This window comes from Pongo pygmaeus, chromosome 16 (assembly GCF_028885625.2).
Source record: "Pongo pygmaeus isolate AG05252 chromosome 16, NHGRI_mPonPyg2-v2.0_pri, whole genome shotgun sequence".
NCBI lineage: Eukaryota > Metazoa > Chordata > Mammalia > Primates > Hominidae > Pongo > Pongo pygmaeus.
In genome coordinates this window covers 54,545,079-54,571,038 of record NC_072389.2, presented here as the reverse complement: position 1 = coordinate 54,571,038, position 25,960 = coordinate 54,545,079, and the positions used below count along the sequence as shown (strand labels likewise).

General features: G+C 39.5%; 2 protein-coding genes across 11 annotated transcripts in view; one reads left to right on the top strand and one right to left on the bottom strand.

Moving 5' to 3' along the window:
- The window catches only part of FAM227B (family with sequence similarity 227 member B), a 290,230-nt gene extending 283,277 nt beyond the window's left edge, over positions 1-6,953 (top strand). For 4 of the 5 annotated variants that reach the window (XM_054451200.1, XM_054451199.1, XM_054451203.1 and 1 more), the window contains 3 exons: positions 1,044-1,118; positions 3,487-3,556; positions 6,684-6,953. In XM_054451200.1, the coding sequence (XP_054307175.1) occupies positions 1,044-1,118; positions 3,487-3,556; positions 6,684-6,782 (244 nt within the window). In that variant the 3' untranslated portion in view covers positions 6,783-6,953. The remainder of the gene's footprint in view (positions 1-1,043; positions 1,119-3,486; positions 3,557-6,683) is intronic. The other variant, XM_054451201.1, reaches the window with a different exon arrangement.
- The window catches only part of GALK2 (galactokinase 2), a 182,166-nt gene continuing 163,025 nt past the window's right edge, over positions 6,820-25,960 (bottom strand). For 3 of the 6 annotated variants that reach the window (XM_054451215.2, XM_054451214.2, XM_054451220.2), the window contains 4 exons: positions 16,520-16,565; positions 16,340-16,410; positions 15,649-15,850; positions 6,820-7,398 (listed from right to left, as the gene is read on the bottom strand). In XM_054451215.2, coding sequence (XP_054307190.1) covers positions 7,191-7,398; positions 15,649-15,850; positions 16,340-16,410; positions 16,520-16,565 — 527 coding nt within the window. In that variant the 3' untranslated portion in view covers positions 6,820-7,190. The remainder of the gene's footprint in view (positions 7,399-15,648; positions 15,851-16,339; positions 16,411-16,519; positions 16,566-25,960) is intronic. The other 3 variants (XM_054451218.2, XM_063652214.1, XM_063652215.1) reach the window with 1 other exon arrangement.

The window sequence follows — 25,960 nt, the reverse complement described above, 5'->3', positions numbered from 1 at the left end:
CTTATGTTAATGATGAGGAGTCATGTCTGAGCATCTTATAGACTCAGAGATTCTTTTCAGGTAAGTGTCAAGGGTGTATGTTGTAACCATGGAGCCATGGCAAGTGAGAGGGACAGAAGAAAGGAAGGAAGCTTTGCTTGGTGTGACTGGAGGGGTGCACCCCAACAGGAAGTGGCAAGAGCTCCAGGGAATGGAGACTGGAGTATCGTCCATTTACAAAGATAAGCCCTGGAAGACTAGCAGAAAAATTCCCTGCAGTGGAAGGAATTCCCTAGAGCTGGGGTGGCAGCTGGGCTGGTGTCAAGCAAGGAAATCAAGACAGCAAAGTCCTTCCTGAAATGTTTTCTTGGGGGAACATTTTCAGTTATTCATAATAATTTGTAAAATAATTGCCTGTGGTCAGTCATGGTAATCTTATGTGCTAGGAAGCTAGGAATGGGTTAATGAGAGAGTATCCATCAATTTTTACAAGAACAAATTGGCAGGGTCCAGTTCTTCTATCCATGCTGTCAAGGTTACTGTCTTGAGATGTCATTGCCTTTAGGGGGAGAAAGGATGATCCTTCCTTTTGGGTGCCTCCTGCTGTCCAAGGAGCACCTCCAAGAGAGGTAAATGGAGGACCACCAGTTATGTCCTATCCAGCGGGCAGATCTAAAAGCCTACGCCCCTGCTTTCCAAGGGTCCCCATTCCCCTCTCTCCTGCCCACCCACCCACAGACGCATGTGTACATCCACACACATATATCCCTTAGACTTCCTGTGCTTAGTGGGAAAAACGGATGGACACCTTTCTAGAGGGCCCCTGTGGTAGCAGAAGCTGGAGTCCAGCTGTACTCAGGTGTGGTGGGTGATACCTTCGGCATATGTTTGTAACAGAGAATGTGCTGAGGGATTCTTTACACTAAATAGTGCATAGGGAGGGAATGTATTGGTTTGTAGAGGGCTTTTACTAACGTGTATATCAGTAAATTGTTGATTTATTCTTTCCCAATTAGTAATGCCTGCATTATTTTAAAATTTAACTTCAAACTTTAACTTTATAGGGAAAAGCTCAGAATTAATGAAGAAATAAAACTTCTAAAACAGCAGCAGGAAAGAATTGACAAGGAGGTTGATAGGTTTGTCTCTTATTCAACTTGGTAGTGCTTAAGATCATCTTTAATTGAAGAGATGTTACATAAAACCACAAAACTGCAAAAAAGTTTTCTAGTTAACAGTTAATCTGGAGTAACATTTTAACTTTCTTTAATCACAAAATCGTCTACTCTGCTAATTAATTGCTAAACATTATCATCATCTATTTTTACTCTCCAGCCATAGGACTTAAGCTCAAGCCCTTTTCAAAATAAAGCTACAAGCCTGCCCCATCCTATGGAAGTTGTAAACTAGAAAAACAACCGATTTAGCTGGTCTCTCTTGGGCTAGTTTTTTATTTCCCTTCCTCCTCTATGCATATAAACATTTTTCCTCAATGAAGCAAGAAAAATTGGGCTCATTTGTTTGTTTTATAAATTAAACTATAGGAAGAAAAACTATAAAGTATTGAGATTAACCTACTTCTTCCAACACACCCGCAAGCACGTGCAGAATAAGAAGTATCAGACAAGTCCAGCCCTTCAGACAAGCCCCCTAGGGAGACTATAACTTTGTGCCAGTCACACTTCACACTTCTAAATACTATTTTAGAACTTATAAAGCTAGTTTTCCAGTCACATGAGAAAATTCAACCCACTACTTTAGGATCTTATCTCACTTTTCACCAAAAACTTTATCACCCAGCTTTCTGCTTCACAACACCTGTTACAAGGTTCCATTCCGGGTGACTCTTACAAGTTTCCAAAAATCAAATCCACATAGGACAAGAGTTTTCACCACTGAGAATATGCAGAAGAATGTAGGACAATTGTCAGAGTAACTCACAAGAAGTATTCAAATATGTTTAATGCAATGGCACATTGTTGAAACATATGTATTTGGATATATAAATCCCACGTGGTTGTTAAAGTTATAGGCACAATGTTTGAGCTTCCATTTGTAATCTTCAAAAGAGATATTCATGAGAGGAAAGGCAATCAGAAAGAGGGAGGATTAGTAATGTTATAAAACTTCATGAATGTACTAAAACCACTGAACTGTATACTTCAATGGGTCACTTTTATGGTATGTAACATATATCTCAATAAAACTGTTATTTTCTTTTAAAGAGGGGAGATTGTAAACTAAAAGAGTGACTTGGAAGAGGGAGTGATTTTAACTTAGTGAGATGAGACAGATTCTAAGGATACTGTGCAGTTCAAGGAGATTCTAAGAAGGTGTTACTGAGAAACTAAGAGCCAGATTTGAGACAAGCATAGAAGAAAAAATGTGAAGCCTAAAGAGCAATCAGCGAGGAGGAAACCCAGCTTGAGAAGGCAAAACAAGCAGAGAGAGAATGAGTGAGGGGGTATGTACCAGTCACAGAGCACGAATGCAAGAGAACCTACGACTAAGTAATCCCACTCTGCCTTCAGGGGTGCACTAGTCTAACTGCTGAAGAAACCTCAGATAGGCCTGGCAAGGGGTTAAATAGCTCATCTAAACTTGCTGCTTCAGCAATGTGTATTTGAGATTTGCAGAAAATTTTACTTCCTGCCAATTTCATGGAAAAATAGTTTTTAAATATTTCACTTGAAAATTGCCAGTGAAATTAATATTCTTATTTCGTTTATTCCGTTTCTCTTCCTCATCTGTGTTACTTTTACTAATGTTTCTCCTTGTCTCAAGTTTCTATCCTTCCTTGCCTAGCTACCATTGCTTCTGCCTTCATTGTTAGATCTCTGGAAACGTTCCTGCTGCTTCCTGAATTCAACCATTCAAGTCCTTCATAAATATTTCTTGAATGAATACTTGGTGACAGATATCATGAGATTCCTGGATCCCTGCTCACAATGAGCTTACAGTCTAGTAAGCGCTGTCACCCACTGGCCTTTTCCATCTCCCTCTTTCTTTCCTGTATCTCTCCCTTGCCAGTCTCTTTTACTCTTCTCTCCCCACTGTCACTCCTTAAAGTCTGGGCTAGAGCCTTATGAGTGGAATCAGTTAAAGCAATACTGTGTGAACGATCTAACTGAAGAGGATGTGCCACTGCTGGGACGAGAACCACACAGTGGGTGGAACTGAAGGCTTGAGTCACAGTGCTTGGGTTCAGACTGTCTCCTTGCTAAGTGTATGACTGTTGTGGATGTGTGTGTCTGTGTGTGTGTGTGTGGGGCACGTGTGCACATGCAGCAGGGGTGGGTGTCTGAACCTATCTCAGCCTGTTTCCTCATTTATAAAATAGGATAATAGGAGTACCTACTTCAGAAGCTTTAAGGGTAATTGAATTAATATATGTAAAGTGCTTGACGAATGCCCAGCATATTAAATTCTTAATAAATGTTGGCTATTAGATGGTGTCAATATAAGGACAATTAGTTTGGTTACTGATTTTCTTTATTCCATGATTAGACTCCAAGCAAAGGCTACCAAGAAACCTCATGAAGTGAAACAAGACTTTGAGAAGTTCCTACATAAACTGGTAGGTTTTCTTTCTGAAAATAATTGAGAATTCTCTCTCTGGCTTTTTTTATATAGACTGGACAATATTTCATAAGCAATGTATGGTGGCACACCCAAATTACAGTGGCAGGAGAGGATACATTCTTGTTACTTAATCATCCACATGCACATGTAAGAAAATCTGTTTTACATATTTAGTGACAACTCACGTTCACGTTCCCCATTTCCAGCTTCTGACCAGGAACAGTTTATGTAACTGAAAAGCTCCAAATGCAGTTAGAATTACAAACTAATAATCACTGATGTTTGAAGTTGTATTTTGTTTTTCATTAATAATTCAACAAAATCATATTGGGTACCAACAGCTGTGTTAGATGAATGGTCCCTGCCCTCAATTCATGGAAACACAAGGCAGAATATAATAAGGTTCTAAACAGGACTCAAGTATGAGAAAGAAAGAAAAGAAAGGAGCCTGTTCCATCTTTCTGATTTTCCTTGTCATCTTCTCTTTTGCTTCTCTTTACTTATGGGCATTCTTGTTAAGTCTGAAGAGCTTCTTCTCTCCCAACAGACAAGAACATGTAAAGACTAGTGTACAATATGTCTGAACGCTGGACAATTGGAGGTCAGGGATAGAGGAGAGCCTTTTATTTTCAGCATGTCAAGGCTTCCATTCAAAAATCCAGAGCAATCCCATTGGCTGCTAGTATAATGTCAAAAATGGATCAAATCAAATTCCTACATCGGCCAGAAAAGTGATAGAAAGAGTGAAACACCTAGGTGTTGTATAATATACAAACAGGACAGTATAATAAGCAAACAGGACTATTCTTTTTCTTTTTTTGTTGTTGAAACAGGGTCTCACTCTGTCACCTGTCGCCCAGGCTGGAGTGCAGTGCTGCAGTCATGGCTCACTGTAGCCTTGAAGTCCTCAGCTCAAGTGATCCTCCTGCCTCAGCCTCCCGAGTAGCTGGGACGGCAGGCACATGCCACCACTCCCAGCTAAGGACTATTTTTTACATCCACACACAAAAATATTCATTCCCTCTCTCTCTCTTTTTTTTTTTTTTTTGGTCTATCTTCCTACTATTGATAGGGACACGGGCACAGAGAAATACCTAATTAGAATAGGAAAACAACAGTGCAAGTGTCCTGATAAAGGGCAAGTGACCTCAGCTGGTAAGTGGTAAATGATTTGACTGGCAGGGAAACTATTATACAAGCAGTTGTGGAAACTGTAGCGCACTGGATAGCCATGCCTCATCTAACAAGGCAGCTACTATCTCAGCCCTAGTTCATTGATGCCCTGTAGAAATGTAGGACAAGTAGTATCAGATATTCCACCACTCAGTAATCCAGATTCTGAGTAATCCAGAATATCTGATACTGCTTGTACAATCTCCTGATTTGGAGCCCAAGTTTTTAGTCATTCTATGGGCCAAACTATATACATCTGCAGACCAGATGTGGCCCGTGGGCTGCTGGGCTATAACCCCTGATCTAAATGCTGCCTGGATTTGACTCTTCAAAAGCTAGCTCCAGCCATTGTAGTCAATCTTGTTCTTCACTACATACCAAAGCAAACCCTTCACTCTCACTGAGCCTTCTACACACACCATGTTTTCCTATACTCATAGGCTTTGCTCATCTGCAGTGTGCACTCCACAGCTTTTAAACTCTACTCATCCTTTAGGGCCATGCTCAAAGTCCATTTACTGCATGATCTTTTTTCTAATGGCCCCGGCCCTATCCCTTCCAGGTAAGTTTAGCATCTGTCATAATGTCTAGAATACCACATAGTGATAGTAAGACTGAAACATAGTTCTTTTTATCAAGAGAGAAATCAAAACAAATATAGAATAGATCCCTCGCTTAGAATGACCATGTGTGTCCCCCAAAGAAGAGTGCACATTGAAAATTTTTACTCACCTTTTGTGAAGAAGAAATCACCTGGTGAAAATTGTAAATGGAACAGCAAAGCAATGACAAGTGCCTTTTTTTTTTTTTTTACACTGATTCAGGTAGCTTTAAAGAATTATATACCAACCACAAATCCTTTGTGGAAAATGGCACGGTATTAAAAAATAAAGGATTATAAATTTAAATAAATTCAGGTTTCAGATTTTTGGATTTATAGAACTCAAAATTCTTTTAACAAATTTGACTCAAGCTTTCTCAAGCATTTACCTTTCTGCTAAGAATGAAAATGCATCAGAAGTTTATTTTAAAATAGAATATTGGCTTTCCTAGTATTCTATGTATGACTGTTATCCTTTAAGAAATAAAACCAGCTTTGCGCAGGCCTGCCTTAAACTGAAATTCTAGATGGTGATGCCCAATTTGTGAGTTAAACATTAATGAGCTAATGAAATCACAGAATAATAAGTAATTGTGATATTTTTCTGGATAATTCATGCCATAAAACCATTGCTATCTCAATTACCTGAGTATTTCAGCAAAATACTTTTTGGTCCAAATCATTATGTAATTCAGAAAGCGCTTCCTATAGTCCATCCACAAGAGAAAGCCAGTCATTTGCCATCACCAGCCAAACATTTCTGCCCACTCTTGATATACATACAGAGATACCCATCAATACCATTACAAATCCCAGAATTCATTAAGTCTTTTCATAGTCACTTTCACCCACATACCTGCATACCTGCTTTACACTGGGGTGCATATATACAAACAAGCTTTGCTAGACAAGCAAAAAAGGGATATAAGGAATGTGTGGGATTTCTTGGAAGTGCCTCTTGGATTAGAGAGGTATTTGAGAAAAAGTAGTAGAAAAAGAGTGATAAGAAAGTAATTGTATGAACAAACTGAATTATCTGAATTATCATCTAGATAATTCTTTATTTCAATGTGAATAGAAGAGTCTTAAAGTGGTTTTTATCTGTTTTTCTATTAAGTAATGGAGATAGCTCAGGGCCAAAAGAATTGAAAGTGGTTATTTATATGATATTACATGGTTTAAAAATATTCAAATGAGTCTGAATTTTCTTCCTGTATCCTCCTTTTGTCAAAAAAAAAAAAAAAAAAAATCCTTAGTCTCTTGATAACTGGAGAAATCTCACATTCAAATTCAATTATACAATGTCCAAGAAGATCTGTGAAACTTTAATCATGTATTATTTTCATAGCGTTCTGAAGCTGAAATTGAGAGAGAATGTGTGGCATCACTATCGTCATCATCATCATCATCAACAGACAACCACAACTTTGAGGAAGAAGAATACTAAGAGAAACCAGAAATGAACTCTATTCAAGAATAATGCATACAATTCAGTGGTATCAGTTTAATTGTAACAATATATTTAATTCAAGTCCAATCCATGTAATCAGTATTAAGAGTGTGTTTCACCATTCATCTTTAAAATCTTCAAATCAATAAATCTCAGTAAATTATTCTTAAAAGATCTGTCCAAGCATGATCTTGGCTCTTAATAGTAAAACCATATTTTAAGATGGAAAAATAATCATTATGAAGCATAGAGAGCTTTCAACCATTTCTTTGAAAATATATCTTGATATAATAGTAACCGTTCATCATAATACAAAACAGAAGGAAGATTAATTTACTGTGGCACAGAAAGTCCTGCCAATTCCTAAGTGCCCTAAATAGTTTCTCTCAGATTTTTTACATTTTTTCAGGCCTCAAGCAAAACCAAAGCCCCACCTCCAGGTTTGGTAGCAAACAAACTTTGCTTCTCCGGTGCTAAGCTTCCATCACTCCTATGGTAATAAGCTTTGTGCACATTTTCTAGAAAGCTGGGCAGCTTGTCCGCAGGTACTATTGATACTGTGCAGCCTCCCCATCCTGCTCCAGTAAGTCGTGACCCTTGAGCCCCAAACTTCCTAAAACAATGAGGAAAAAAAATATTAGAACCTATAAATGAAAATACAGGTGATTTGCTTGGTGTTTGTAGAACACATAGCCGATCTAAGTTCTAAGAAGAAAATACATGCGGGGTTTTTAGGTGTCATCAAACATTTTAGGACATTAAGACATTTATACTGTTTCAGAGAGTGATTTGGAATTTTTTCATTGTATCTAAATCTAGTCCCTGGTTTTGACTCCAAGTGGTAAGTCAACAGTACTGCTCCTCTTTCATGACTGGCAATAACCCACTGTAATATCGATTCCATAAAGTAGCCACTTGAAGAGTTGGATAGCAAGCTTACAGGTAAATCAGGAAGGAGACGTTAAAATAAAACAGGCAATGGGAAAAGAAATGTAGGCAACCCTGAATCAGAAGGTCACTCCAAATGAGGACAAATCAAAATTTAAAACGTACAGTCTTATACAAGTTTTCCCCAATGGCTATTTCAGCTGCATTCTTAAGGCCGGGCTGTTTCACAAAGAAGAATCAGTCCCCTAGAACAGATAGCCTAGTTCACTGAACAAACTTATCAACAAAAAGCTTGTTATTAAACTCCAGGTTGGATGGGTGGTTGGTTGAGTCTCTAATGGAAAATTAACAAAGCCTTTCCACAAAGGGGATGGCAGTCCCTTGAGGTCCACACCACCTTCCCTGTGCCTTCTGGAGCTAGTCTGATTACTGGACTCAGAAGTTGACATCAGATGAGATGTATCTGATTGGGATGGCAACAACTATATAAAGGACCACACAGCAAGAGTTAATTTTAGTTACTGTAAACCAGGCACAGTTTCAAACCTAAGATTTTAACCAAAGTGAAAGGCCCTATCACAATGTACACAGATCACTTAGCTTTAAAAGATGCAATTTATCCTGATATGAAATTAACATGTACTTACAATTAATTCTTCTTAATAAAATTCACTCCAAATTACTAGTGGATTAAAGGCTCTATGATTAATTTAGCACAATTTTTTCTCTTTTTTTCAATCTAAATGAGATATTTTACTTTCTGGACATATCAATAGAATACTACCTCTACTCTAGAACATCAGAATTACTGCATGTCAGTAATTGATTTTCCTGTCAATGATTCTTCTCAGTTGATTTATTTTTATCATCTGCTTTATTATATATATTAAAATACGCTTTTCAAATGAAAATAGGTATTTAAGAAAGAAAAAAAATGCTTACAAACAAATAAACATCACTGATCTCCTCCTATCCCTTAAACATTCAATTTATGGCCCAGTGACTAAGCCTGAAATCCCATCATCCAGGCTAAAAAATTTCTCTGACCTTGGGATCCTTGGATTATTCTAAATTTCTAGGTTGGCAAAGGGCCTGTTTGCAGTTTGTTGGATTTAAAAAATGGTTGTCATGCCGGGTGCAGTGGCTCACGCCTGTAATCCCAGCACTTTGGGAGGCCAAGGCGGGCGGATCATGAAGTCAGCAGTTTCAGACCAGCCTGACCAACATGGTGAAACCCCGTCTCTACTAAAAATACAAAAATTAGCCGGGTGCACACCTGTAATCCCAGCTACTCAGGAGGCTGAAGCAGGAGAACTGCTTGAACCCAGGAGGTGGAGGTTGCAGTGAGCCGAGATTGCACCGCTGCACTCCAGCCTGGGTGACACAGTGAGACTCCGTCTCAAACAAAAAAAAAAAAAAAAAAAAAAAAAAAAAAAAAAGGGTTGTCATATGCAGTCACATCAAACTCTTACTGTGGAAGATGCCAGGGAAAACTGAGGTGTCACTGAAGTGTCTCTGAAAGACCCTAAAATATGGGCATTAAAGCCAGCCATGACATGGTCTAGAGAAGAATACTGTGCCTTCTTACTTGATTTTCTAAGATCCAAAATATGCCATTTTGCTGGACTCAAGTTATCAAGTCTTTAAGGGTCCTCAATCCAACTTCTAAAAGGCATATTTTATTATACTTTCTCATTTGAACAGTTTTTGAAAGCTGTGGTTTTTCAAAATTGAACCTAAAGCAAACAGAGTATTATTTTTAATCTGGCTGTAAAACCTATAGGAACTGGGCCAGAGGTCTATTTTCCTGAGACTTTTACTAGTTTCGAGGGAGCAGAAGCTGGAAGTCTTTGTAGGTAAAGATATTCACTACTGAGTCTCCAGAGCTGCTCTGTCACCACCCTGCCTGCCACAGATGAAAATGGACTGAATTGCATCAATCACATGGTCTGAAATCATCAGGGCTCAAATTTCCCAAATAAAGAATGATAAGTGCTATTATAAATAGCCTTCTGCCCCCAAGTCAGTGGCACATCTGATCACAAGTCAGGACTGCCCCAGCAGCTGGTCAGCAGCCTGCCCAGCTATATACACTTATAAAGGCAGAAAGGTCTGTCTGCAGTGTTCCCTGCTGGTACTTAATAGGCCCTTTGGCATATGCCATAGAAATTCTGAGAAGACCAAAAGTTAGGAGACCAATATACACTTTAAATTAGAAAGAAAAGTAAGTGAACCAAGGGTGTTTAGTGAACTTTTCATGTTTGCGCCTTTTTCTGGAAGAACAATAAAACATTAAAAATATATCTCCTGAGCTATTGCACATCAGAGAGGCAATACAAGAATTACAAAAACCAAAACCCTAAAATCCCTTGGATCCCACTTTGATGATTGTGATGACTGGATTGGGAATAATGTAGAAGGGTTTGTTAAAGCAACAAAGGCAGCCTCTACTTTATAAAGCATGATGGCAAAGGCTAGGGCAGACAAGAGATGGAGATTATGAGGAATGTTCTCTTTGATCCTTGTGTATTCACAGAATTAACTGTCCAGGCACCCAATATAGCCAAAGTCAAATTTCCTACTTTTAAGTGAACTAATTCGACCATAAAGCACTTACTAAGTTAAGTTGCAAGATACAGAGCAATGGAGAGGGTAGGGAGGAGACCTAGGAGACCCAACTGTACTACACACTTGAAAAAGAGGGAAGGTAAGAAATTATGCCTTGTATTTAAATTCTGTGTCATTTCTTTCTAAATAAGTAAATATATATTGTACAAATGGATATGAAATAAATTATTTCAGGAAATCTAGAATTTAGGAACAGGTCACATCCATCTCTCTGACCCCAGCCCAGCACAATTCTAGGAATTTAATAGGTTCTAATAAATGGCTGCTGGACTGCGATATTTCCCTTAAAATATTTTAAAAATTTTATATAATATAAGCAGTCAGCAGTGTATTGTTTTACTTGGGAAGACTTCTAGCTTCTGCTCTCTGGGAAATGGCAAGAGTCACAGGTAAGGGACCTTCTAGAAGTTTCTATGATTTTTACAGCCAGGTTAGACACTGTGCCTTCAAATCGCCTTACAGTCAAGAAACCACAGCCTTCAGTGTTCAAATGAGAAAGGATAAGAAAATATGCCAACATGTCTACTTTAGAAATGTAAGCCACTTAAAGGCCACTGAAGAGCCGTGGGTTTGGGTCCTGCAAATGGCATCTATATTCATAAGTCAAAGAGGCCCAAAGAGAAGTGAACCCCTAAGGGGAGGTGAAACGGCTCTCTCCCTCTTTTGTTTTTTTTTTTTTTTTTTTGACAGGGTATGCATATTAGCACTTAAGGTCATGGGGAAAGAGCATGCAACAATGGATTTGCACTTCATTCTTCCCCATTATGACCTTGTTAAAGAATGGGTGCAAGAGGCTGAGCAGCCTCACCATGGAATACATTGCAGAAAGACTTCTGAGGAAGACAAAGTAAATTAACTTTTGTAATCATAGTTGATCCACTAAAATTTGTCATTCATCTCCCTTAATAGCTTGGGCGATAATGCAGCAATTAATCCTCTCTAATTTCAACAAATGTCAAAACAAAAACAAAAGGCATTAACCATTTTGTCTTAAGTAAAACGAGGGAACCAATAGTGAATGAGCTGTCTCACATATAACTGACTTGGTTTCAAAATTGTTTTGTGTTCTCCAGTAAATTTTACTTAAAATTTAGTCATTTCTTTCTGTTTACTTTTTGTTTGGTTACAAAAGATACTTTATAATTCAGCAAACATTATCTTTTTCCTTCATTATTTACTTTGTTTCATATAATTTAAGTTCTAACATTAATTTAATTTTTTTAAAAAGCCTCATTCTGTAAGTATAGTTTCCTTCCTCCTGCCTGCTCCTTTCTTTAGATTCTAAACTGATTTTCTCTTGAAGAGCAGGAAAAGGTTGAACTGAAAAAGAGAGCTAGCAATGGTGCTCTTTCCCAACTCCCCTTCTCTCCACTTGGGTCACAAAGTTGTTCTATACATTGTCCTATATGCTAAGTAGGAGATGCCTTTTTAATTCAGTCTAGCTCAGATCACTGTAAGCTTGTGTATAGCAACTTAGGTATTCTAGGTATTGAAGCCGTTAATTTACTCACTCAATTAGTTGTCTTTTCATACAAATAGTTTCCAAGAAGCCCTTCAGAAACACTAAAGGAATTTTGAAGTGCCATAAGTGGACCAGGGAGGGTGATGTAAAGATTATTTTTGGCAGTGCTCCTCCTTGAACCCATTTCAGCTTCCCTCCTCCTCCCTCTTTTGGGGAAAACAAGCAATCTGCTCAGGCTGCCCAGTCTTAGTCACACCTTCCCTACTGACGTTAACATTTTTAATGGTGGCAGGGTAATTGTGGAGGTGGTGGTGGTTTTTAAACAAAGCAATACTTTGTCAGAGGTTGGGTCTGTGGCACCAGTGGCTCACACCAGGCCTTGCCAGGACCCGTTCCAGTATGTCCAACACCTTCTCTGCCTGACCCAGTGAGACAGTCACAAGGCTTCAGAAGGAACTAGGGCTTACAAGTAGCTCCACTGTTCATTTGAACTTTTCCCCATGTTACTACCTGCTACTCTTGTACCATCTGTCTTCCCCTCCTTTTTAACCATCCTTTATCCATCCTTTATCTTATTCCCACTAATTTCTGCATTCTTCTGAACCCCTCCTTCTTCCCTCATTATTTTTCAGACATCCTTTTTTTTTTTTTTTTTTTTTTTTTTTTTTTTTTTTTTTTTTTACCTGAGACGGAGTCTTGCTCTGTCGCGCAGGCTGGAGGGCAGTGTTGTGATCTCGGCTCACTGCAAGCTCCGCCTCCCGGGTTTACGCCATTCTCCTGCCTCAGCCTCCCGAGTAGCTGGGACTACAGGCGCATGCCGCCACGCCTGGCTAATTTTTTGTATTTTTAATAGAGATGGGGTTTCACCGTGTTAGCCAGGATGATCTCGATCTCCTGACCTCATGATCTGCCTGCCTCGGCCTCCCAAAGTGCTGAGATTACAGGTGTGAGCCATTGGGCCCGGCAAGAGAAAGTCACAGCTTTTGAAAGTGGAGAGCAGACTGTAATTTCAGATGGTACACAGATACCCATGTGAAAATATATATTGATTGAAGAAGAGAAGGACATAATGCCTGCATCAACTTAATTCCCCTGGGGCTATCCTCCTCTGAGGTTGCTCTGCCACTTAGGACCTTTCAGTAACTTGCAACCAACTGAAACATTTGAAGAATATTATCTGCTGGTCACAGTGACAGCAAAGAAAAAATTAATTATATAAGAAGCTTTAAGGACCAGACAACTATTCTGGCCAACAAGCCAGAAGATAATCTTTCAATATGGAAAACTTGGACCCTATATGGTTATGGAATAAGTAGAAAATAACTTTGATACTTAGCAATTGGCTTTCCAAACAAAACAGTCATGAAAAAGTGATGGAGCTCCTGAATTTTTCACAGAACTGAATTTTTCTCAGAAAATAAATACAGCAAGTGAAAATGAAACACTTTAGCTGCCATTAAGAAAGGATTTTCCAAAAACAAATAAAATGAAAAGATAAATAAAAGGTACTCTTCCAAACCCATTTAAGACATAGCCATAAACTTTTTCACTAGAACCATATTTTTTAAATGTATAGATCTGTAGACTGCTAGAACAGAAAAAGCCAATGGAGATCACAAAGCAAAGCAACAGTTCCAGCTCACAGAGCTCAGAATGAAAAGAGAGTCGGAATCCAAGCTTCCTCACTTCCAGCCCACTTTTCATCCTACTCTACACATTACATTCCTGCTCAACATGACTTTGCTTAATGTTCAAATGCTGGAAACTATGACAACAAAGGCCTCCATCATAAAGCTTCAAAGCTAGGAGATGAAAATAGGTTACAAACACACACGTATGTATGACCCACATTTGAGTGTAATCACATCTCAGTATAACCCAAGGGGAGAGGCAGGTGTGGCAAAATCATTGGATTGGGAGCCAGGCTTTCCAATGAACTCATATGTGAAACTTACTCAAATTATTTCATCTCTTAGTGCCTTCTTGGATCTCTAAGACCCCCCTTCCTGATCTAATATTTTATGGTACTCTAAGATAACTCTTACCTACAATGGTGAAGTGTGCTTTTCAAAAATGTGGCTTTTAGAGGCACAAGGAAAGTTTCTCAGGACAAAAATCCAGGAGTCGTCTTGATTTCTCTTTTTTACCCACACAGCAATTATCTAAGTCTTCCTTCCAGGCATATTTGGCATAGAATTGCCTAGCATTTCCATTGCCCCCTTTCTCTTCTCAAAGCCAGAAGCCTGTCTGTAGACGAGGTGGCCGAGTGGTTAAGGCGATGGACTGCTCAAAGCCAGAAGCCTTCCGATGGCCTACACGGCCTATATGGTGTGGCTCCCCACTTCCTTCCTTACTTCATCTACTACCTCGCCTTCCTTCCTGGCCCTCTGCCATGCTGATCTTGCTGAGCCTCACACCTGACAGCCAAGTATCCACCTCAGGGCCTATGCATTTGCTGTTCTCATTTATTCACCTCCTTCAGGTCTCTGCTCAAATATCTCTTCCTCAGAGTGACCGTCTTCAACCACTCCATAGAAAGTGTACCCACCCAAACCTGTAGTCTCTATTCCTTCTTACTTTTTTCCATAGCACTTATCACTACCATTCAAATTATTTTTAATTGTCATTTCTCTCTTTCCCCACGAGAATGTAAGCTCCATGAGAACAAGTACAGATCGACCACTCTAGGAAGAGAAAGTTCATTAGAGAATTCCAGGAAGCTGGCAAATGCCCTTCCGCAGCTTTTCAGGTGGGATTCCAACCATCCCACTTCCTTCCAGGCAAAGACATTTCTTCCTGATCTCTGCAGAAATAATTCCACTTCCTCTTATCTCCAGAACTGAACAATATTTGTCCCTTCCATATACTAGGCCCTTGATATTTTCAGAAAAGAGTACTTAAAATGAAACAAGCTGGGGAAGGCTTTTGGCAATGAGTGAGCAAACATGTCAGCAGAGTGATCTTCATCAATGCTGTGTTCAAGTCTTTTGACAAGCTGGGTTACCCAGGCCATTTGTGATCACTGGAGTTACTTGGTTTAAACTTTTCAGGCTGGGAGTGTGGCAATGACTGAGGTAAGCCACAAGTGCCAAGTGGTTAATTACATTTCCATTACTAATTGTAGTGTAGCATTGTGTTCTCACAGTGAAGTAACATCTAGCATTTGAGAGCTTTCCCAGTTTCAGTTCTCCCAGGGTCACTGAGCTCCTTCCTGGGTAAGAAGACTAACTCTGTTATCTCCATTCTTTCACAATTTTAGGGAAGTTGATTTTAGGCTTTGTGAAAGAGTTGTCCTCTTTACATTTCTGCCTCCATTAACCATGTATCACCTGGGCTTTCTTCAGCCTTTATTTCCTCAAACTGCCTAAACTAAACCTGGAAGGCAGGAAATGCTGGCTTTCTGGGTGATTCCTTTAGCAGTCTCCCCACACGCTCCCATCAAGCTTGAGATCCTCTGTCAGTTTTCTCCCTTCTTCTGAGTAGAACTACTAAACTTAATTAGGACACTGGACAGGAGTTTCTGGCAGAGCAGCAGTATAATAAACATATCATGAGGAAGTCAACAGGGCCCAGCTCTGAGCAAAGTTACCATCCTGAAAGGCCTAATCATCCAAAGATGGAAAGGTCTTTCTCATGATGTAAAGAGCTGACTCCAAACTGACTCCAAACCCAGAGCCTCATAAAATTCATGGAGCCAGGTAGAAAATCTTTCATCCTACAGGTATTTAGAAGGGAACAACTGTAGCTCTATATCATCGGAGACCCCTCATATAGGAAGTGGGGAATGATCTTCATTCCCGTAGATTATGAAATGTTGCATTTTTTTCCATTAATTTAAACAATATTATTTGATGGCATCCCTTGGCCCCCACCAGGCTGCCTCACCGACAGATGTCTACCAGCTGGTCCAGCTCAGGGCAGCTGCACTCATACATGTCCCGGCAGCTCATGTGGCTCTGGTTCATCAACTCTCCCAGCAGCTGGACCATGTTTTCAGGTGCTTCTTCACATATCTTCTTAAACTGGAGCACTCGCGCAGCCTCACTGTACACATGCTTTGCCCGCTGATAGAGTTTGAAGATGAGCACTGAGGAAGGAAGGGGATGGGGAAGGAGGTTAGGAAGAGTTACTGGACAACCCAGTATAAAGAAAAATACACTTCTGAAGACTTTCATTTCTGTTTTCATTATCAGCATCTTAAACTTTAATAGGTCTCTCTTTTGCTGAAAGGATTCTTTCAATTGAAATGTGTCTATCTGCAAGTCAGGTTTACTTTTTTCTTGATACTGAATAAAATCTTGTAACTATATTTCCTTCACTTCACTCAACACACATGTGCATATACTTGTGTGCAATCTAATCCATCCCAAATGAAGACAGACCTAACATGTACTGAGTACACCCTACATGCCAAACACTTTAAAATACTACTTTGTGTAGGCCAGGCACGGTAGCTCACATCTGTAATCCCAGCACTTTGGGAGGCCGAGGCAGGTGGATCATCTGAGGTCAGGAGTTCAAGACCAGCCGGACCAACATGGTGAAAACCTGTCTCTACTAAAAATACAAAAATTACCTGGGCATGATGATGGTGGGTGCATGTAATCCCAGCTATTTGAGAGGCTGAAGCAGGAGAATTGCTTGAACCTGGGAGGCAGAGGTTGCAGTGAGCGAGATCATGCCATTGCACTCCAGTCTGGGCGATAGAGCAAGACTCCGTCTCAAAAAAAAAAAAAAAAAGAAAAAAAAGTACTACCTCGTAAAGTTCTCATCACAGCACTGAGGGATGTGCACTATGATCCCTGTTAACAGAAAAGAGAAGGAGGCTCAATAGAGTGAAGTGACATGCTTAAGGACACACATCCAGAATGGGGCGGAAGCCAAACAGATCAGGGATGCCTGGCCCTAGAGCCATGTTCTTTCCACTCTGCCCCAACAGAAAGGACCACTGGAAATTCTTATGGTGGCAATTTTTTAAATAAAAATATTATATGTCCCAGATAAACACAATTATTTATATCGGATATATAATGTTTATATATGTACCTATATATATATACTGCAGCATTATTTATCATAGAAGAAAATAAGAAACAAATATCTAATAACAGAGGATTTTAAAAAAATTATGCTATATTCATTTTTGAAATATTACTGCTATCAAAACTCAGATTCTAAGGCAATTTGATATATAGGAAATTATTCATTATTAAGTGAAAAAGCAACCTACAAAACTACATGTACAACTGATACTAATTTTGCATACACATATTTATGTACATTTTAATTTAAAAAACTGACAGGAAAGCACGAAAATGTTAATAGTAGTTATCTCTGTGGTCCATTATGGGTGATTTTATTTTCCTTTTGACACATACATGTATTTTCCAGATTACCCACAGTGACACTGAATTTCAGCTACAGAAACATGGTCTATTGCAATAGCTATGTCTATAATGCTTACACATTCCTGTGAATAACAACTGAGACTTCCTTACTATTTTCACCCATGCTGAACAGTGGCTGAGCTGGTGTGGTGGGTCTGGGAAAATTTTGGAAAATTTATGAAAATTCCCAGACCAAGGGGAAAGAGACAGGGCTGAAAATCAAAAAGTCTATAATTTTTTTTTTAATTTTTACTTTAAATTCTGGGATACATGTGCAGAACGTGCAGGTTTGTTACATAGATATACCATGCCATGGTGGTTTGCTGCATCCATCAACCTGTCATCTCTATTAGGTATTTCTCCTAATGCTATCCCTCCCCTAGTTCCCCACCCACTGACAGGCCCCAGTATGTGTTGTTCCCCTTTCCCTGTGTCCATGTGTCCATTGTTCAACTCCCACTTATGAGTGAGAACATGTGGTGTTTGGTTTTCTGCTCCTGTGTTAGTTTGCTGAGAATGATAGTTTCCAGCTTCATCCATGTCCCTGTAAAGGACATGAACTCATCCTTTTTTATGGCTGCATAGTATTCCATGGTGTATATGTGCCATATTTTCTTTATCCAATCTATCATTGATGGGCATTTGGGTTGGTTCCAAGTCTTTGCTATTGTGAATAGTGCTGCAATCAACATACGTGTGCATGTGTCTTTATAGTAGAATGATTTATAGTCCTTTGGATATATACCCAGTAATGGGATTGCTGGGTCAAATGGTCTTTCTAGTTCAAGATCCTTGAGGAATCGCCACACTGTCTTCCACAATGGTTGAACTAATTTACATTCCCAACAACAGTGTAAAAGCATTCCTATTTCTCCACATCCTCTCTAGCATCTATTGCTTCCTGACTTTTTAATAATCGCCTTTCTAACTGGTGTCAGATGGTATCTCATTGTGGTTTTGATTTGCATTTCTCTAATGACCAGTGATGATGCACTTTTTTTCACATGTTTGTTGGCCACATAAATGTCTTCTTCTGAGAAGTGTTTGTTCATATCAAAAAGTCTGTAATTTCTTAACAGATCTGTGACAACTAGCTGTACACAAATTGCTACCTTTATAATGCTCTCTTATTTCCTCACCTCTAAAATGAAATTGAGAATCACTTCTCAGGATCCTTCCAGCCCTAACATTTTATAATTCTATGAAGGGCTTCTTCCAAAAGTATCTGTCCTTCAATATTCCCCCATATTGTTATACTTTGTAAAGAAGATGCTGTTACTGGTAGCTTTTGTTTACACCCCCAGTTCTACTCTCTGCCCTTTTCCACCCTACTATCAGCCCCAAAGGCCGACCTGTATAGACTACACCATTGAGTCCCTTGCCATCTAGATTTGAGAGCAGGAAAAGATCAGCAATAGATGGGAGGGAAGAGAGTGAGGTCAGAGGATTTATTCCCCGGCTCCTCCCTTGCAGAGCCATTTAGAGCTGGCACTGTCTCTCCACTGAAGGACACTGAACATCCTTCAAAATCTCCTTTTCTACATGACTTTCTCTCCTCCTGGGTCTGCCTCCAGGTTCCTCTCCCCTAAACTATGATTACTTTTTCTGAAGCACTTTTACATTTCTACTAATGAACCAATAATTTTTTTTTGCCCTTGATTTTTCTTGTTTATTTATTTATTTTTATTATACTTTAAGCTCTAGGGTACATGTGCACAACGTGGAGGTTTGTTACATATGTATACATGTGCCATGTTGGTGTGCTGCACCCATTAACTCATCATTTACATTAGGTATATCTCCTAATGCTATCCTTCCCCCATCCCCACACCCCACGACAGGCCCCCATGTGTGATGTTCCCCTCCCTGTGTCCATGTGTTCTCATTGTTTAATTCCCAGCTATGAGTGAGAACATGCGGTGTTTGAACCAATAAATCTTATCAAAGTTTCAGGTTTCATTTTTTCCCCTCCACAGCACTGTCCTTATAACAATTACTTTCTTAGATAACCACTATATCATTATCACACCTAACAAAATTACCAGTGGTTCCTTAATATTGCCTGATATTCAGTCCATATTTAAATTTTCCCAATTGTCCACCAGCTTAAATTTCAACTGGTTTACACCAACATCCAAACAAATTCCACACATTATATTCAGTTGTTATGTCTAATAAGTCTATTTTAGTCAATCAATAATTTAGTAGTTTAGTGATTTTTGATACTCTGGATTTTCAATATCCCATCCAAGCACATTTTAGGGCCATATCCTATAATAAAACTCAATATAGTCCATCAGGGAGGGTACACTTTGGTTTTCCTTTAGGATTACATATTTCTTTAGGATTAAATATTTTCTTTTAGGATTAAATATTTTAAAATAGAAACTATCTAGAGAGATGTTTTCTATTAAATCCAGGACTGGTGCTTTGATTTTGACAAAAAGCATTCACAGTACACCCTGCAGACTACCAGAACCTCACAATCCTGGCACCTTCCTGAATCTGTTCTCTTCTTGCAGAGGAAGTGTGTCACAGCAGGACTTCTGAACAGGAATGTCTAACGAGGACTCTTGCTGGGCATTCTGAAGGTGCATGAGAGATTGCCATGGCTTGCAATCTCCTGAACGGTAGTAACTCAGACAACAAGGGAAAGGGCAGAAAGGGCATCTGTTTTCAATTGTGATATAAAAATCTTGCCAAGAGCTACAACAGATTTGGAGACCACCCTTTGGGTGGGAAAGCAGTTCTGTGTTGGCTGAATGTCACAAATGCTCTCTGGATCCAGGGTTCTGGCTTGTTATGTGCTGGCAACTCATCAAGTCTCTGTTATACAGATATCAAAAAATCCAAGAAAATCTGAAGCTTTATCCATAACAACTTTCTTCCCTGTCCAGCTAACATTGTAGCCGGATGTTCCAGCTGTCTATAAGCTCTTGTAATCCTTGGGAGCAATTATTAAAGGATGAAGGAAGCTGTTTCTTACTATGTTCATTGCATGCATGATTACTTCCAAGGCAAATTCAATTTAAGAATATAACACTAGATGATATTTTCCTCCAATATTGTTAATGGCCTATCCTATTCAAGAGAAATCCAAAACTTCAAAGCGGGATATACGGCATAGTCTTCAGAACACTGATTTTCTCCAATGTGAATCTTACATAATTACTGAATCTAGTCATGAAATCATGGCACAAATTCTGAAATCTAAATGTTCATGGCCATATATACTTAAACTGCAAAATAAATATTTCATTTTGTGCTAATAATTTTGGCTTGTATAATAAATTATATTGGCTAAATTCCTTCTGACTAGCCTCCTAGCTGTGCTTCCAGCACACCATGTGGCTCCTGCGATAGGCCCGTGGCAGTAGCTGTTTTGTTGTCCTGAAATGCTCTTCCCCAAGATCTTCACATGGCTGGTTCCTTCTTGAGGTTCAACACTCAGATGTCACAGCTTTGAAGAGACTCAACTCCAATCTGGAGTAGACCACACACATACATATTTTCTCCATTCTATTTTATGCTCCCAACACCTATCACCATCCAATATTTTCCTGTGTGTTCATTTGTTCATTGGTTTGTGGTTGTCTCCCACCAATGGAAGCTCAGCTCCAAGAAAGCAAAGGCCTTGTCTAGTTTCTTCATAACTATCTCTAGCAGCTAAAATAGGATCTGGCACTTAGTAGGGGTTCAATAAATGTTTGTTGAATGCATGATTCAAATCCTTCTCCTTGTAACAAAACTGCACTGAAACTAGGCTAAATAAACAGTAGCGAGACAAGTACAACACGGAATATAAAGGAGACATACTATTTTGACAATTTATATTCACTAGCATCCTCACCAGAAAGTGGGGAAAGTTTGCTAAAATAAAGTTTGGAAACAATTAGTAAACTTCAGTGCCCAAAGTATACCCTAATATTCATTATCACAGATGACTGAGAATTGTTTATATTGTATTTTGCTTTACAGATGTGAGAGAAAAGAGATTTCTAAAACAAAATCTGTTTAAAGGAAAGAGAAAGAATACAAAAATAGATAATTGTAAACAGTTAAAATTAGTTTTTTTTTTCTTTTAGGCAATCTTTGTAAAGATTGCTTATTAACGTTTTCCTTTAAAAGATGGTTACATAGTTTATGATCACAACCCATCTCTAATCAAGGAATCTAAGTCAGGGCACACATAATTAGTTATTTTATTGGATCTCTGGTGGGAAATGGTGAGGGAAAGCCTTTGACAGGTGAGGCACACTGAGCGCCATTTTAAGCTCTGAGGACAGCAGGTCAACAGTAGATAGAGGACATGTCTATTTCATCTCTGAAAGAGTCCCACTGATTTAAATTTAACCTCTGCATGCAAGGGCTAGTGGCCTCTTCTTTATTACCTCATTTTCTCCTAAGAGCAATGCCAAAAGCACTGAGTCATCTGAAAGAGCTTCACTGATTTAATTTTAAGTTATCCATGCAAGAGCTGGTGGCCTCTTTTTTATTATCTCATCTTCTACTAAGAGGGATGCCATAAGCACTGAGTATGATAGTCATCTGGCAAAAGTTAACCAACAATTCTTATTGAGCACCTGCCATGCACCCAATACCATGCTCCAAATGACAGGAAAGCCACATGAAGTAGAACCTCTGCATTAAGGGAACTTATAACTTAGCTACACAGATAAGACAAACTACGACACTACTAGACAGTGAGCAATTGCAGCAGACATCTGAGTGCTGGAAATGCTGAAGGTGCACTAAGAAGACAGGGCTTGCTGGGGAAGGACCAGTAGTGGGAGATGTCACAGGAGAGGGGCCTGAGCCACACAGTGTCCCTGCTGTGAAGAGAGGATGGCCAAAGGCCCAAGGTGGGAACAGGCAGAGTGTGTTCATGGGCCTGAAGAGAGCAAGCTGACCAGAATCTGGCTCTCTAGACAGCTATCCTCACATCTGAGGCTTTAACATCCTCAGCTACATCCACTACACAAAGATTACAAACTAACAACCCATGTGCCATAGCCAGCCATGGTGATGCCTTCTTGACTCAAATGTCTTTATATTGGAAGATTTACCTAAGAATCTGGATTTCTACTTACTTTTGGAAAACTGGAAGGTTTGACAGTGCTGGATCTGTATTACTGTCTAGCAACTGTTGGCTGGAGCTAAGGAGTACCTACCCCTTTGAGACAGGGTACACACACTTTATTCCACACAGTTCTCACCATTCCCAACTCTGTGACACTTAGCCTGCCTCACTAGTTTATATGCCAGCCTGGTCCTTGCAGGTATGTGCTTGTGGTCCTTGTTCTATAAAACTTTCTATAATAGGACTTCTCAGCAGAAGAGTGGGCCAATATCTTCCCTGAGTGGGTCATCATGCCATAATGAGCCACTGTTACTGTTGCTATCAAATATCGCCTCCCATAGGTGCACTGAAAAACAATGTATTGAATTATAATCTGTCTTCCTGTAACTTCTACTCTTTGGTCTTGGTTCTGTTCCCCAGACATATGTAAACACAAGGTAACCCTTCAGATATCTGAAGACAGCTCTCATGCACTGTGCCTTTTACACATTGTTGAGGGTCCACTATGTACCTGCTTAGGGACCAATAATGAATAAGTGTATTAATCAGGGTTCTCCAGTGGGACAGAAACAACAGGACATATAGGTATATAAAAGAGGGAGAATTGGCTGATATAATCACAAGGAGAAGTCTCCTTGATAGGCTGTCTCCAAGCTGGGGAGGGAGAGAGGACAGTAGTATGACTCAGTCCAAGTCTGAAAACCTCAAAACCAGAGAAGCCAACAGTGCAGCCCTCAGTCTGAAGCCAAAGGCCCTAGGGCCACCAGAAGGCTGCTGGTGTAAGTCCCAGAATCCAAGGCTGAAGAACCTAGAATCTGATGTCCAAGGGCAGGAGGAGAGGAAACAAGCATCTGACACAGGAAGAGAAAGAGAGCAAGAAGACTCAACAAACCTATCTCCCTTCTTCTACCTGCTTTGTTCTACCCATACTGGCAGCCAGTTGGATGGTGCCCACTCACATCACAATAAGATAAGCTGTTTACTCTCCACACGTAATAGTCTACTAGAAAGAAATCATTAAATGAGATCAACAAAGGGCAAGAGATGCTAAAGCAGCATCTCACAGCTAAAATAGAGGCACATAGTCAAGAGGGTGTCTGGATCTAGATGCACCTGAGAGTAGAGCTTGAGATAAAGACTTGGATGCAGGGAGCAGTAATCTAGGAAGCAAGGGTGAAAGAGGAAGGAAAGTGATTCAGGAAAGAAAGCAAGCCAATAAAGGGGGCTTAATGAGCAGATTAACTGTGTGGACAGCCCCCGGCCCAATCTCTCAGGGATCTCTCTGAAGAGTCATGTCGAATGTGCCTACCATTGGCCCACAGGCAATGGGAAGGCTGGGGCATTGACCCATTCACATTCTTATTGTTTGAGTGTTTCCCCCTAGAAGGGTTAACTTCTCCACAAAGATGTGCCTGGGTAACACATCTGCCTTCAGTGACTTTGGAGAACGCACAATGGCTACAAAGAAGAGGCACTCATACAAGCTGCTAGCTTAACATGGGCTGCCAGCAATGCTGAAATCAGGTGGGCCAAGAGGATATCGCACAGTAATCATTACATCCACATAGGAATTAAACCAGTGAAGTTCTAAATAGATGAGTAGGTGTTCAGCAAACCAATGAAATGGTGGGATAAGAAGCAAAGAAAAGGGCTGGGCAGAAAGAACATTAAGAGCAAAGACGTAGAGATTATAAACCATTAGGTGCTTTTAGAGAAACAAAGTATTTTGACTACTGGAGCATGAAAAGAGGATAAAGAAATAGAAGCAACAGAGAATGTAACAGAAGAGAAAATCAAAGCAATGGGCTGAGGCCAGCCAGATAATGAGGACTTTGTATGTCACGCTAAGATGTTTAAATTGTATCCTGCAGATAAGTGGTTCTTGGCCCTTTAAGGATTACAGAACCTTTTGAGAAGTAAATAAAACAATGGACCCTCTCCCCCATGAGGAGCTATTGTTGAATAAATAAAGCTATTGTTGAATCCTGGTTAAAAATTCCAGTTAGATTGAGGAAAGGATATGCTTGTCAATAAATGGTGCTGAGAAAACTGGATATTTATATGCAGAAGAAGACAAATAGACTCCTATCTCTCACCATATAAAAAAATCAACTTAAGATGGATTAAAGACTTAAATGTAAAACCCAAAACCATAAAACTACTAGAAGAGAACACAGGGGAAATGCTTCAGGACACTGGTATAGGCAAAGAACTTATGGGTAAGACAACAAAAATCACCAGTGACAACAACAAAAATAGACAAATAGGACAACATGAAACTAAAAAGATTCTACACAGCAAAGGAAACCTATCAACAGAGTGAAGAGACAACTTGCAGAATGGGAGAGAATACCTGCAAACTACTCATCTAACAAGGAACTAATATCCAGAATATACAAAGAACTCAAACAACTCAACAACAACAACAACAACAACAAAAATCCAATTAAAAAATAGGCAAAGGGTCTGAATAGAGATTTCTCAAAAGAAGACATATAAATGGCCAACAGGAATATGAAAAAATGCTTAACATCACTAACCATCAGGGAAATGCAAATCAAAACCACCATGAGGTATCGTCTCACCCAGTTAGAATGGCTACTATCAAAAAGACAAAAAAATAACAAGTGATGGTGAGGATGCAGAGAAAAGGGTACTCTTCTACACTGTTGGTGCGAATGTAAATTAGTACCGCCATTATGGAAAACAGTATAGAAGTTTCTAAAAAAACTAAAAATAGAACTACCATATGATTCATCAATCTCATTACTGGGTATTTATCCAAAAGAAAGAAAATCAGTATATCAAAGGGCTATCTGTACCCCATGTTTATTGCAGCACTATTCACAATAGCCAAGATATAGGATCAACCTAAATGTTCACCAACAGATGAATGAATAAAGAAAATGTGGCAAGTACACATAATAGAGTACTATTGAACAATAAAAAAGAATGAAATCCTGTCATTGGCAGAAATATGGATAAACCTAGAAGGCATTATGCTATGTGAGATAAATCAGGCACAGAGAGATTAAAAACCACATGATCTTACCCATCTGCAGGAGCTAAAAATAACTGAGCTCATGGAAGTAGAGAATAGAATTATTGTTACTAGAGGCTAGGAAGGGTAGTGCGGGAAGGCAGGTAGGAAGAGAATGATTACAAAATTGTAGCTAGATAGGAGGAATAAGTTCTAGTGTCCTATAGCACTGTAGAGTAACTACAGTTAACAAGAATTTATTATACATGTTCAAAAAAACTAGAAGAGGTCTGGCACAGTGGCTCATGCCTGTAATCCCAGCACTTTGGGTGGATCACCTGAGGTCGGGAGTTCGAGACCAGCCGACCAACATGGAGAAACCTGTCTCTACTAAAAATACAAAATTAGCCGGGCATCGTGGGGCATGCCTGTAATCCCAGCTACTCAGAAGGCCGAGGCATGAGAATTGCTTGAACTCGGGAAGCAGAGGTTGCGGGGAGCTGAGATCATGCCATTGCACTCCAGCCTGCAGCCTGGGCAACAAGAAGGAAACTCCACCTCAAAAAAAAAAAACAAAAACAAAAAAACGAGCAACTAGAAAAGAGGATTCTGAATGTTCCCAACACAAAGACATGCTAAATGTTTGAGGTCATGTATAGCCTAATTATCTTGATTTGATCATTACACATTTGTATACCTGTATTGAAATATCACTCTGTACCCTATAAATATGTACAATTATCATATGTT